Raw genomic sequence first — 12,360 nt, 5'->3', positions numbered from 1 at the left:
GGAAAAGAACAGGGCTAGGATAGGAAGGTAGGAAACTGAGACTAAATCCCCTCTGCTGATGAGCTCAGGGCTGAACATCACTCCCAGGAACCTAGGCTCTTTATGGTCAGCCTCAGGAAGGCCTGGGAGAGGCCCCTCCAGTCTCTGGAACAGGTGTGGGAATGACACAAGGGTCCCGTGCCAGTGCAGGCAGCAGAGGATGCAGTGTGGGCACGACACCCCCAGCCCCTTGCCCTAAAAATCCTGGAGGGGCACTGACTTGGACAGAGCTCTTCCCAGATCAAAGTCTGAATAAGAAGGCCTCATGACTGGGGTAGGGCTTGGGGGCCCTCATGGGAGCTGATGAGGACAGTGGCTAGAGCAGGCGTGCATGCTCGGCTACTTAATGGCTCTCCCCCAGCCCCCATCGTATCCCATGCAGAGCACATAGGGCAGAGCCCAGGGCAGCAGGACAAGCCACTAACCATCATTTGGACAAAGGCTGAGAAATGAGAGGGGGATGTACACATGGGCTGCATTTTCTTTTTTTTTTTTTGAAACGAAGTTTCATTCTTTCGCCCAGGCTGGAGTGCAGTGGCGCAATCCTGGCTCAATGTAACCTCTGTCCTCCTGGTTCAAGCAATTCTCCTGCCTTTGCTTCTCTAGTAGCTGGGATTATAGGCACCCACCACCATACCTGGCTAATTTTTGTATTTTTAGTAGAGATGGGATTTCGCAATGTTGGCCAAGCTGGTCTCAAACTCCTGACCTCAGGTGACCACCCCCCTTGGCCTCCCAAACTGCTGATTACAGGCGTGAGCCACCATGCCTGGCCTGTGCTTTCATTTTTTAAACTGCAATTGCTAGAGTGGTGGAGCCTATGTAACCAGGGATGAAAGAGGGCCTTGTAACAAAATATTCTCTAAACCTCTGCAAGCTTCAAGTCCCTGGACCTCATGGTATTCGCTCCCCGGTGAGCTCTCACCTGCAGAAGTGCCTATTAACCCAGAACCATAAGCCAGTGGCCCCCTGGGCTTCCTTGGCTTACCCAAGAGGAGGCAGGGCCCTGGGCAGAGGGAGAGGGAAGAGAGCTCTGGGAGAGTCTCCTCTGCCCTCACCAATTAACACCTCCTCTGGGTGAGACAAGCAAGAAGCTGAGTCCTGAGGGGCTGGGACAAGAGATAGAGACTTTTCACAGCAGTGAGGGCATGTCCAGGGGAACAGGCTGGAGGCCAGAGGCCTGAACTCATGCAGGCTGGAGGTGGGGGCAGGGTGAGGAGGAGACAACAAAAGGCGAAAACCAGGGTACTCTGGAGAGAAGCCTGTGGCAGACACATGCTAAGGGAAAACCATTCCCCTCCCTGTTGCTGGCCTCCCCAACGCTGCAAGCCCCCAGACCCACGTGTCTGGCTGCGATCTTGGAGGAGCCCACGAGGTTGCCATCGCTGTCCAGGACATCAATCCCTTCCTCCAGCTCCCCGTACCGCATCAGGACCACATTGCAGATATTGGCACTGGCTGTAGAGAGAGGGGGTGCAGAGAGCAGGATGAGGAGGGGGATAGCATTCCACTTGGAGGGAGGTCACTGTGCTCCTCCCTACCCAAGCCACAGGGTTCTGCATTCAAATGCATGGGCAAAGGTTGGGGAAGGGGTGGTTCTGTTGTCCATCTGCCTTTTAGCCTGGCAAGGGATCTGGGAGCCCTTGGGAACCTGGGCTTAGGGAGCGGCCACTTATCCAGGGGCTGCTTTCCTCTCCTCTGGAGCAGGCCCCCTAGGCAGGCCAAGTGGGTGTCCACCTGGGAGGGCTCTCTGGCCTGAAACCGCATTCCTCACGGATCCAGGCCTGGTGTTCCACTGTCACTGGGGCCCCTAGGCTGCCCCATCCTCTTGAATTACCCATCCCACATTCAGCACCCTCTGTCTCTGAGTGAATCAGGTTCCCAGAAATTTGCCTACCCTGACAGCAGGTGCCAGAGAGGCAGAAACCTCAGTGTTCACCCAGCACCACCCCCTCATCATATGGATGGAACACTGAGGCTCAGAGAAGAGGAGTGACTTATCTGAGGTCACACAGCAGAGTGAGACAGAGCAGAAAGGCTACAGTACCTATGTCTCCTGAATACCCATGGGGCAGGAGGCTTAGGGTGGGGGCAGTGGGCTGAGTTAAAGGAAGACCTTCTCCATTCTTGCTTCCTATGGTTGAGTTCCTGCCTTTGGCTAGGCCCCTCTGCCCTCTTGAGATCTTGGGGACCTGGGCTAAGGGGAGGATTCCTGGTTCCGTAGTGAAGTACTGGTTGCTGAAGTCTAGGGCCACCCATCAGCTAGCGACTAGCTCAGGGAGCCTCCTTCGGCTCCCCTAGCCTGGGACTCACATGACTGGGCAGGCTCTGTGGCCCGGTGCAGTGTGGGTGTTGACCCTGCCTGAACTCTCCCAGCCTTGCTTCAGGATGGAAGTGGGGGAACCTGGAAGGGGTGGGCAGGTGCGGAGTGGGGGGTGACAAATTCGGAGCCTGCCTGCCTCACTCCTCCCCCCAAAGCGCCTTGCTGTGTTTAAAGTTTTAATTTTTGCTAATTAATGTCAATTAATTTTGTATAATGAGTGTTTAATTTTGGGGAGTGTGTGAGCCTGGGAGCGACTGCAGTTCTGGGCTGTGAACGCTGATTAGCATCAACACCTGCTGCTTCCCCCTCCCTCCAGTGGGGGGAGGCACCAGGGTTTGGGGAGCTGGAGGGTGGCGGGGCCTAGTGGGCAGGCGGAGTGGGAGGGAGACCACAGATGCTCCTGGGGCCCGAGCCAACAAGCGGTCCAGGGTGCTCACAGCTGGGGGACAAGGTTCTGTGGGTGAGGTGTGGCTTGAGACCCTGGGGGCCTCAGTCGCCTGTTTCATTAAAATGGAGAGGTGGAATAAACAGGGCAAGACCGAGAGGCTCTGCAGTCTTTGCAGAAGAAAAGCGGGACGCCAAATACAGTTCTAAAATGTATTTACAGCACACACGCCATCTTTGAGCATCACTCCTGCTTCCACCAACGTTCAGTGCAGCAGGAACCATGGGCAGTCCCTCTGTGGCCCAGGGTTTCCTGCCCGACAACAGGCATGCTCACCTGCTCTAAATAGCTGTTCTCCACCAGGGACGGATTTGCGGGGCATTTGGCCACATCTGAGGGCATTTTCAGTGATTGCAATCTGGGGGCTGGGGGTTGCTGCAGGCATCTGGTGGGCAGAGGCCAGGGATGCTGCTAAACATTCCACAAGGCACAGGACAGTCTCCTCACTAAAGAATCATCTGGCCCCCAAATGTTAATGGTGCTGACATTGAGAAACCCTCGTTTTTACCACAGGCAGTGAGGGACAGAATTAGGAAGCTGAATCCAAGGTAAAGGAGATCCGGTCAGCAGGGCAGGACAGAGAGGGGTTGGGAGCCTGGGTTTGGCGCCATCAGGCTTGGGTTCCAATTCTGGCTCTGTATCTCTCCCCTCTCAGCCCCAGGCACCCAGGGCTCAGGGCCCAGAAGGGCCCCTCTGGGTGGCCTTGGGAAGCGGCCACCTGGCCTGTGTTAGTGACACACCCTCTAGTGGCCGTAGGGAGGCTATGCATCCCCCATGCCCTTGGGGCTGTCAGGCTCTTGGTTCCCAGGAGATCTAAGAAAATTGTTGAAGAGGATAGTGGGGATTTCTGCCCTGAAAGGCATCAATCCCTGCCCTCTGAGGACCCTGTCCACCATATCACCACCACCACCACCATTCCAGGAAAGGCAAAGTTACAGGGATGTGGTCCAGGAGACAAGCAACCTGCTAAGGTCGGGAGCTACCAGCTCACTCTGGGAACTTGAGCCATTGCCACCCCAATCCCACCTCGGCTTCTCTCAGGATAAAATAAAGGGCAGCATTTAGGGTCTCCATGGGATTTCTGGGTGCTGGCTGAGCTCACACAAAATGTCAGTCTCTGCATCTGTGCCCATGCCCAGGTCAGGGGAAGCTGGGGATAGCTGAAATGCCTCTAGCCCCCATTTTGGGTGTGTATGCATAGCGGGGACAAAGAGAAGAGAATGTGGATCTGGAGGTGGTGGTGGACCAGCCCTGGTTCATGGCAGCATCTCCCTCCCTCCCCATAATCCCCAAAGGTAAAACATGGGGCAAGCAGGGCAGCTTTGGTTCAAACACAAAACCACTGAGAAGAAAGATGAAGCATAAAAGGAAGTGAAAACCCAGGCTCCCTCCCCTAATCCAGCCCCTCCAGGACACCTCTGAAGCTGCCTGGATGGAAAAAAAGACAAAGAAAACCCTAAAAGCCATCTCAGGATGATGGTACTCCCCAGGCTCCTCCCTTGAAACAGCCAGTTCTTACTGCCTCCATAGATGGCACATGACCTGCAAGCAATTCTGTTGACTGTGTACACTGGTTAGCCATTTATTGAGCACCTGCCATATGCACAGGCTACCAGCCATCCCTGCCCTTCAGCAATGGGAATGCCAGCCTGTCACATTGATTTCATTTCCATGAGCTCATCCGGAACTTTCAATTCTGCCATATCCTTTTCAAACTGTCCCAGATCCCTCCCATCCCACTCCTAGCAAGTCCAGCTCTTGTGACAGGGACACTGAGAGCCTAAGCAAATGATACAGAGAGAGAAAGAAACAGAGAGACAGAGAGAGAGAGAGACAGAGAGAGAGAGAACGAGAGGAGAGAGAGAACGAGAGCACGCACAACCCTGGGCTATGGGTCTCCTCTCCAACACACCAGCAAGATCTATTATTGATGGTATCAGCAGGTTAATTAAGCAGCCTGTTAGTGATGTTAAGAAAGCTGGCATATTTTCAACTCAGATTGACATCACTCAAGACTCAGGCATAACTGATGTTTGAGCAGCAATGTGGGAGATGCCAAGGAATGAGAGAGAAAGAGAAGGAGAGAGAAAGGCATGACTTCTTGATGATGGCAAGCTCAGTGTTAAGTCCTGAGGAAAATTTGCTCTTGCCTGCTGCAGATGTTCTCACATCCGACCCATTGCGATGCAAAATCATGCAGATTGTGAAAAGCTAATGAAGCACCCAGTGTAAAAGGGGCAGTGTGGGGAAGAAGAAAGAGCAGTAGATGGAAAGACAAATGTGCAAGAAAGTTTTCCAAAAGAAGATCACAGGGGAGCCTGCCCCTGAACTAGGGCAGGAATAGACAAGCAGATCCATGCAGTACCCTAGTCCTGCAACACACCCACCTGTTGGGGAAATTAATTGGTGGAAAAGTCATTGTATCAACTCACAGGGAAAGGACCATTTAAACATGGACGCGTAGCAATAGGCTACTGATTTGGGGAAAATAAACTACCGTAACTCCTCAATTCTACGATGCACTTTCTCAGATCTTAATGTTTTAAAAAATCATGATGTGCCTTACAATGAAAGTCAGCAGAAAAGGAACCTTACCTGCTACTCAACACAATTGCCTGTACATGTGTGAACTTAGCCACGTGCAGAGCTATCCATTCATTCAAGTGTCACCTCAGCTGACCACAGCAATCCATACAGAATTTGAACTTAAACTTAGATTCCTAATTGTTGCCTAAAACATCTTTCTAAAACTTACACTATAATGGAGCACGGACATGAAAAGTTATTGTACATGCAGAAGATCGTCTGCCAGATACCAGGCAATGCAATTAAAGACAGTAGAAATTGCCAAACCATAGATAGCTACCCTAAAGAAATGCTTGCCCATATGCACAAAGAGACATTTACAAGGATGTTAATTATAGCACTGTTTGTAAGAGCAAATAATTAGAAACAACCTAAATGTCCACCATTAGGGAACTCACATGGGAAGATCTCCAAAACAAACTGCTATGTGAAAAAAGCTACTGAGTATGTACATGATGATTTACCGTATGTAAAACCCTGTAATTGGCATATGCACATACATGTGTGCATAAATCCACAGGTAATGTTTTGGAAGGTTCACAGCTCACAGAGTGGTCCGCTTAGGGAAAGGAATTCAATTTGAAAATTAGGGATTGTTGAAAGACTTCCACGTTTTTACATCAAATTTTTCTATAATATTTAAATTTTTACAGTGAGAATATAATCATGTTTCAATTACCCCACACACACACAAAAAAAAAAACCTGCCAAACTTTTTGAAGAAGATCACACAAATTTTAAAGCCAGCAGGGATTAATGTAACCTAGTCTTGGGTCCCACACTTAGGTACCTACAACATGTTGGCTTCTTAAAGGAGCTGATTAATTTCAGGAATATTTTTTCTTCAAGTAAAGAAAAAAAATGAGACACAAGTATAACCAAATCAGAAATGCAAACAAAAAATCCCCAATATTCTTTTATATGCTTTAAAATTATACCATTCATCTTAAATGGGCTAAAGGAGTCAAGATTAGAAGCAGGACTACAAAAAGCAGTGGTGGCCACAATGCTGTGTTTAACAACCAATGCCCAAAAAAGAACAAGAAAATGTGAAGGAGGCTTAGACTCCAACTCTGTGGTACTAAAGAAAGTGACTTGTATTGACTGTGTAAGTGAATGCTGGTTTATTCCTTCCAATGGACACTAATTATAGTTCTCTCTTCTTCTAAAAGGCTATTATGTTAATACCTCTTATAACTCAGGCATCTCAGAAACACCGCATTCAAGATCGATTTAGAAACCATACTATAAGAAATGGGGACCTGGGAAGTGATATTTATTACATATGATAAACAAAGGGCTACTAATCTTAAGTTACGGAGGTCATGATGACTAACTCCCAAGGGCTATTCTACCCCCCTGACATTAACCCAAACTAACAGCAATAATCCTCCAAGAGGCAGTGACTGGTCTAGGAAGAAGCACATGACCTGATCCCAGACAACCAGGAATATCTGCTGGGGACTTCTAGGGAAGGTCTCCTCCCATCTAAGAAGGGGTGAGAGGCAGGCAGCACCTCCTATCCTCTGAACGCTGTGGGACTGGATGTGATGCTTGGAGCATGAGATGAAGCCCACAGGGAAGCCAGCACAGCAGTGTCGGGGGAAGCACCTGGATGCCCCACCTGAGACTCCCTTTTTGTAAAGTAATAATAGATTCCCTTATTATTTAAACCCTTGACAGTGTGTGTTGAGGGTTTCAGCTAATTCCAGCTAAAATATCCATACAATGTATAAAGGCTTTAAAAATTAAGAAAAAGATCTGGTGATCAAAATCACGAAAAAATAAATGAGTAGATAATTCATAAAAGATTAAAAAATGAATAAACATGAACTCAATCTTACTAATAATCAAGGTTAGGTTTCTAGAACTGAGGGGAAAAAATCTGCAGGAGTTCTTTATAGGTTTTGGAGACTAAATCTCATTGGTTAATGGGTTTACAAATAGCTGTTCCCAGCCTGTGACTTGTTTTTCTTACAACATGATGTCTTCTCTTATACAGTTTAATATATAGTCAGATAAATATTCCTCCCTGGTATATACATTTTGTATTATTAAGAAACTCTAGGCGGGTGTGGTCACTCACGCCTGTAATCCCAGCACTTTGGGAGGCTGATGCGGGTGGATCACTTGAGGTCAGGAGTTCGAGACCAGCCAGGCCAATATGGAGAAACTCCATCTCTACTAAAAATACAAAAATTAGCTGCGCGTGCTGGCACACGCCTATAGTCCCAGCTACTCAGGAGGCTGAGGCAGGAGAATCACCTGAACCAGGAGGCAGAGACTGCAATGAGCCAAGATTGCACCAGCTCACTGCAACCTTCACCTCCTGGGTTCAAGTGATTCTCCTGCCTCAGCCTCCCAAGTAACTGCGATTACAGGTGCCCACCACCATGCCCAGCTAATTTTTGTATTTTTAGTAGAGATGGGATTTTATCATGTTGGCCAAGCTGGTCTTGAACTCCTGACCTCAGGTGATCCACCTGCCTCAGCCTCCCAAAATGCTGAGATTACAGGTGTGAGCCACCGCACCTGGCTCAGACGAACAAAAATTTTAAGAGATCGATAATACCAAATGTTGAAGAGGAGGTAGGGAAACAAAAATTCATACCCTGCAGGTTGGGTAAAAGCCCATATGCCTACCTGGCAATATTTAATAAAGCTAGAAACGTGTGTACCCTCTAGTGTGTCCATTCCATATCTGGGTACACACCCTAGCCTGGCAATTCACAGCACCAGCTGCACAAGTGAAACCAAAGGTGAGGTAGGCCCAGATCTGTTTACGTTCCCCAGGTGATTATAATACAGATGAAGGTTTGAAAACTTTTGCCCAGGAGAAAGTCTTACTCATGTGCACATGAGCTGTTCACAGCACAAGGTTGTTTAGAGCAGGACTGTATAATAATGAGAGACTGGAAACTACCTAAATGTCCCTAATTAATCACCTGTTGATAGCCACACAGAACAAATGCCTATGGCAGCTGAAATGAATGTATATGTATTAACATAAATTTCAAAATCACAATAAAAGGCAAGTTTCAAAAGTATATATACAGTATGGTACAGTTAATATGAATTTTAAAAAATTAATGAACAATACAATTGATGGCTTATGGTACATGCACATATGCTAAAATAGAAACCTAAATGGTGAACATACACTAACTCCAGGTCGGTGCCTTCTGTGGGGAGAGAAAGAAACCAGAATCAAGAAGGCAGAGGGCACGGGGGGCTTTGAATGTATCTAACATTCTCTTTCTCCATTTCTTCAATTTTCTGTTAATAGAAAAATTTCATAATTAAAAAAATAGGCCAACCACGGTTGCTCATGCCCGTAATCCCAGCACATTGAGAGGCTGAGATGGGTGGATCACCTAGGGTCAGGATTTCAAGACCAGCCTGGCCAACATGGCAAAACCCTGTCTCCACTAAAAATACAAAAATTAGCCGGTTGTGGTGGCACATGCCTGTAATCGCAGCTACTCGGGGGGCTGAGACAGAAAAATTGCTTGAAACGAGGAGGTGGAGGTTGCAGTGAGCCGAGATCATGCGACTGCACTCCAGCCTGGGTGACAGAGCAAGGCTTCATCTAAAAACAAATAAATAATTAAATAATTTAAAAATAGCCATGGAAGAAACTATTGACTATTAAGGAGAAGTTAGAATTTTATGACTGCCATGGAAAGACATCTAAACTTGACTGTGAGGTTAAAAAGCAGTTTACAGAAATATATATATATATATATATATATATATATGCATATATATAAAAATATATGTATTCTGTATTACATATAAACCCATTTGTATTAAATTATATTTCTATAGACATTATTTACACTACATATGGATATAACAGGCAGAAATTCATACACTTATAGGTGTTAACTGGAATTTGAAGGGATATATACTAAGCTTGACTCTGGAAAGAGAAGCAGGGTTGCTTATACTATTACGTATTATCAGAAAGAAAAAGAGCTGTTTTCTTTAAAACAAACAAGCACTCTAGTAGCAATCATGAGACTTAAGTTGCTATTCTGGCTCCAGGCTGATGTTGGGCTAAGTACTTCCAGATTCCACTTCCTCATCTGCAAGAAGTGGGAGGTAATGCTGGCCTCCCCTCTCTTTTCTCTTCTCCCTCCCTCTCTTCCTTCCTTCCACTATTGTGGGCAACACAGTCAATGATTCAAATGGTGTAATAGGAGAAATAATAAAAAGTAAGTCTCCTTCCCAACTCTAAGCTTCACCTCCTCCCCAGAGGCAGCCAGGTTCTCATGTCCCTGTCTGGGATGGTCTATGCATTGAAAATGCACATGTATGCACATCACCACCTTTACACACTCACACATACTCTCTCACACTCGAATCACAGCAGAATATAACCCCTCTGCCTTTAAGAAAGTGATGATTATTAAAGAAAGATGTAAGCCCTCATATTTGCTTGATTTCACAATAATCCCCGTTATTCCACCTGAGAGGCAGTGCTAAGTAAGCAGCACAAATTTTCTTTTAAATAGCTTGAGAATTTGGGGACAGTTTCACAACCCATATTGAAGTGTCACCGACTCAGGACTGGGAATTTCTGGATTGAAAAATCAGCCTGTAAGCCTAGGTGTAGGCTGACTCGGAAGCTTGGAATCTCTTAATATGATTCCTGCTAACACAACCATCTTCTAAAAAGCCCCTTTTTATCACAGCTGCCTCTTAGCTTGAGATTCTTCAGTAGTTCTCCATCAACCAAAGATAAAGCTCAAACCCCAAGCCAACACTCATAGCGCCTACATGCCCTCCTCTGTTCCTCAGCAGGCCCCCTGCTTTCTCCAGCATTCATAACCCCTCCCTCCCTCCGCATTACACTTCCCTACTTTCTCTGCCTCTGGGATTCTCTATCTTCTGGATTTCAGGAATTATAAAACCCTGGAACTGGAAGGCCATTTACGCAACAAGCACTTATGGAGCACCTACTGTATGCCAGATCCCAAGCAAGCTGCTTGGAAACAGCTGACTTGGTCATGTGCAAGTACCCCTCACAGCAGACATTTCCCTCAAATCCAGGGGTCAGGCAGCTCAATTCCAATAACAGACTTTCAATTTTTTCAGAAGATCCTGTCACTCTTGTGGTGCTACCACTTATCAAGAGCTACTCTTTCCGTGTAGAGCCAGAATTAAACAGACTCCTTTGTTCTGGATGTTCTATCTTTAGTAATGCAGCTGAAATCTGAGTGAGCATCATCAGAAGCACACATCACACGAGGGACCCATTCTGAGCACATGGCCCATGAGATCCTCAGATCTCTGTCCTGAGAACTTCAGCCAAGTCAGGTCTTGGCACCCTCATACTTGTACACTTACATTTTTTTGAACAGCAAGACTTATATCAAACCTTGTGAGATCTCATCGGCCCACTTCGACGGTTCTTTTTAGATCCTGGTGCTCTTGCCCATGAATTCACAATCCGTGCCAGGTTGGTGTCCCTGTTTCTTGAATGTGAGCCATAGGCCTCCTCCGTCTAAGGCAGTCAAAATAACTGAAGGGAATGAGACTGAAGATAGGGCCCTGGGACACACCACTGGAGACTTCCCGCTGGCTGCCTTTGACCCACCGCCTGCATCCTCTTGGGGCCTGACGCACACCAGGGGTCCATGCCAGTTCTGAGGCTGCCACCAATTCTAGCACCCAGCCCAGCTCAGCCTTCCATAGCTCCTCAAAATCCACACCACCATGCACACATATTTCTTTGATAATATGATACAATGATTCCCAGCCCTTTTTTTCAACAAACATCCTCTCCCTAAATAATTCAGTTCATATTAGATTCCTAAAATCTTAGAGGTGATGGAAGATAATTTAGAGAGAATATCAAATGGTTTTCATCCTCTATAAAGCTTTATTGCCCTTATCTGGCAACAAAAGCCAAAATAGACAAATGGGATCTAATTAAACTAAAGAGCTTCTGCACAGCAAAAGAAACTATCATTAGAGTGAAGCGGCAACCAACAGAATGGGAAAAAATTTTTGCAATCTACTCACCTGACAAAGGGCTAATATCCAGAGTCTCCAAAGAACTTAAATTTACAAGAAAAAAAACCATCAAAAAGTGAGCAAAGGATATAACAGACACTTCTCAAAAGAAGACATTTATGCGGCCAACAAACATATGAGAAAAAGCCATCATCAACGGTCATTAGAGAAATGTAAATCAAAACCACACTGAGCCACCATCTCACGCCAGTTAGAATTGAGATCATTAAAAAATCAGAGACAAAAGATGCTGGAGAGGATGTGGAGAAATAGCAGTGTTTTTATACTGTTGGTGGGAGTGTAAATTAGTTCAACCATTGTGGAAGACAGTGTGATGATTCCTCAAGGATCCAGAAGTCCCATTACTGGGTATATACCCAAAGGATTATAAATCATTCTATTATAAAGACACATGCACACATATGTTTACTGTGGCACTGTTCACAATAATCAAGTCTTGGAACCAACCCAAATGCCCATCAATGATAGACTGGATAAAGAAAATGTGGCACATATGCATCATGGAATACTATGCAGCCATAAAAAAGGATAAGTTCATGTCATTTGCAGGAACATGGATAAAGCTAGAAACCATCATTCTCAGCAAACTGACACAAGTACAGAAAACCAAACACCTTATATTCTCACTCATAAATGGGTATTGAACAATGAGAACACATGAACACAGGAAGAAGGACATCACACACCGGGGCCTGTCAAGGGGTGGGGGGCTAGGGGAGGGATAGCAGGGAGTAGGGGGATAGGGGAGAGAAAAATACCTAATGTAGATGACGGGGTGATGGATGCAGGAAACCACCATGGCACGTGTATACCTGTGTAACAAACCTGCACGTTCTGCACATGTACCCTAGAACTTAAAGTATATACATAAAAAAAACTTAATTGCCCTTATCACCAGAATTTTTGTGTGTGTGTGTGCCATTTT

General features: G+C 46.3%; 1 protein-coding gene across 8 annotated transcripts in view; it reads right to left on the bottom strand.

Moving 5' to 3' along the window:
* The window catches only part of SFXN5 (sideroflexin 5), a 129,130-nt gene that overhangs the window by 28,800 nt on the left and 87,970 nt on the right, over positions 1-12,360 (bottom strand). For 7 of the 8 annotated variants that reach the window (XM_017521955.2, XM_017521956.1, XM_037736119.1 and 4 more), the window contains one exon: positions 1,382-1,497. The exons of the other annotated variant lie outside the window; for it this stretch is intronic. In XM_017521955.2, coding sequence (XP_017377444.1) covers positions 1,382-1,497 — 116 coding nt within the window. The remainder of the gene's footprint in view (positions 1-1,381; positions 1,498-12,360) is intronic. 8 annotated transcript variants of the gene reach the window in all.

This window comes from Cebus imitator, unplaced genomic scaffold (assembly GCF_001604975.1).
Source record: "Cebus imitator isolate Cc_AM_T3 unplaced genomic scaffold, Cebus_imitator-1.0 Scaffold23, whole genome shotgun sequence".
Taxonomy (NCBI): domain Eukaryota; kingdom Metazoa; phylum Chordata; class Mammalia; order Primates; family Cebidae; genus Cebus; species Cebus imitator.
The sequence above is the reverse complement of the archived record's forward strand: the minus strand, read 5'-3'. Positions and strand labels throughout refer to the sequence as shown.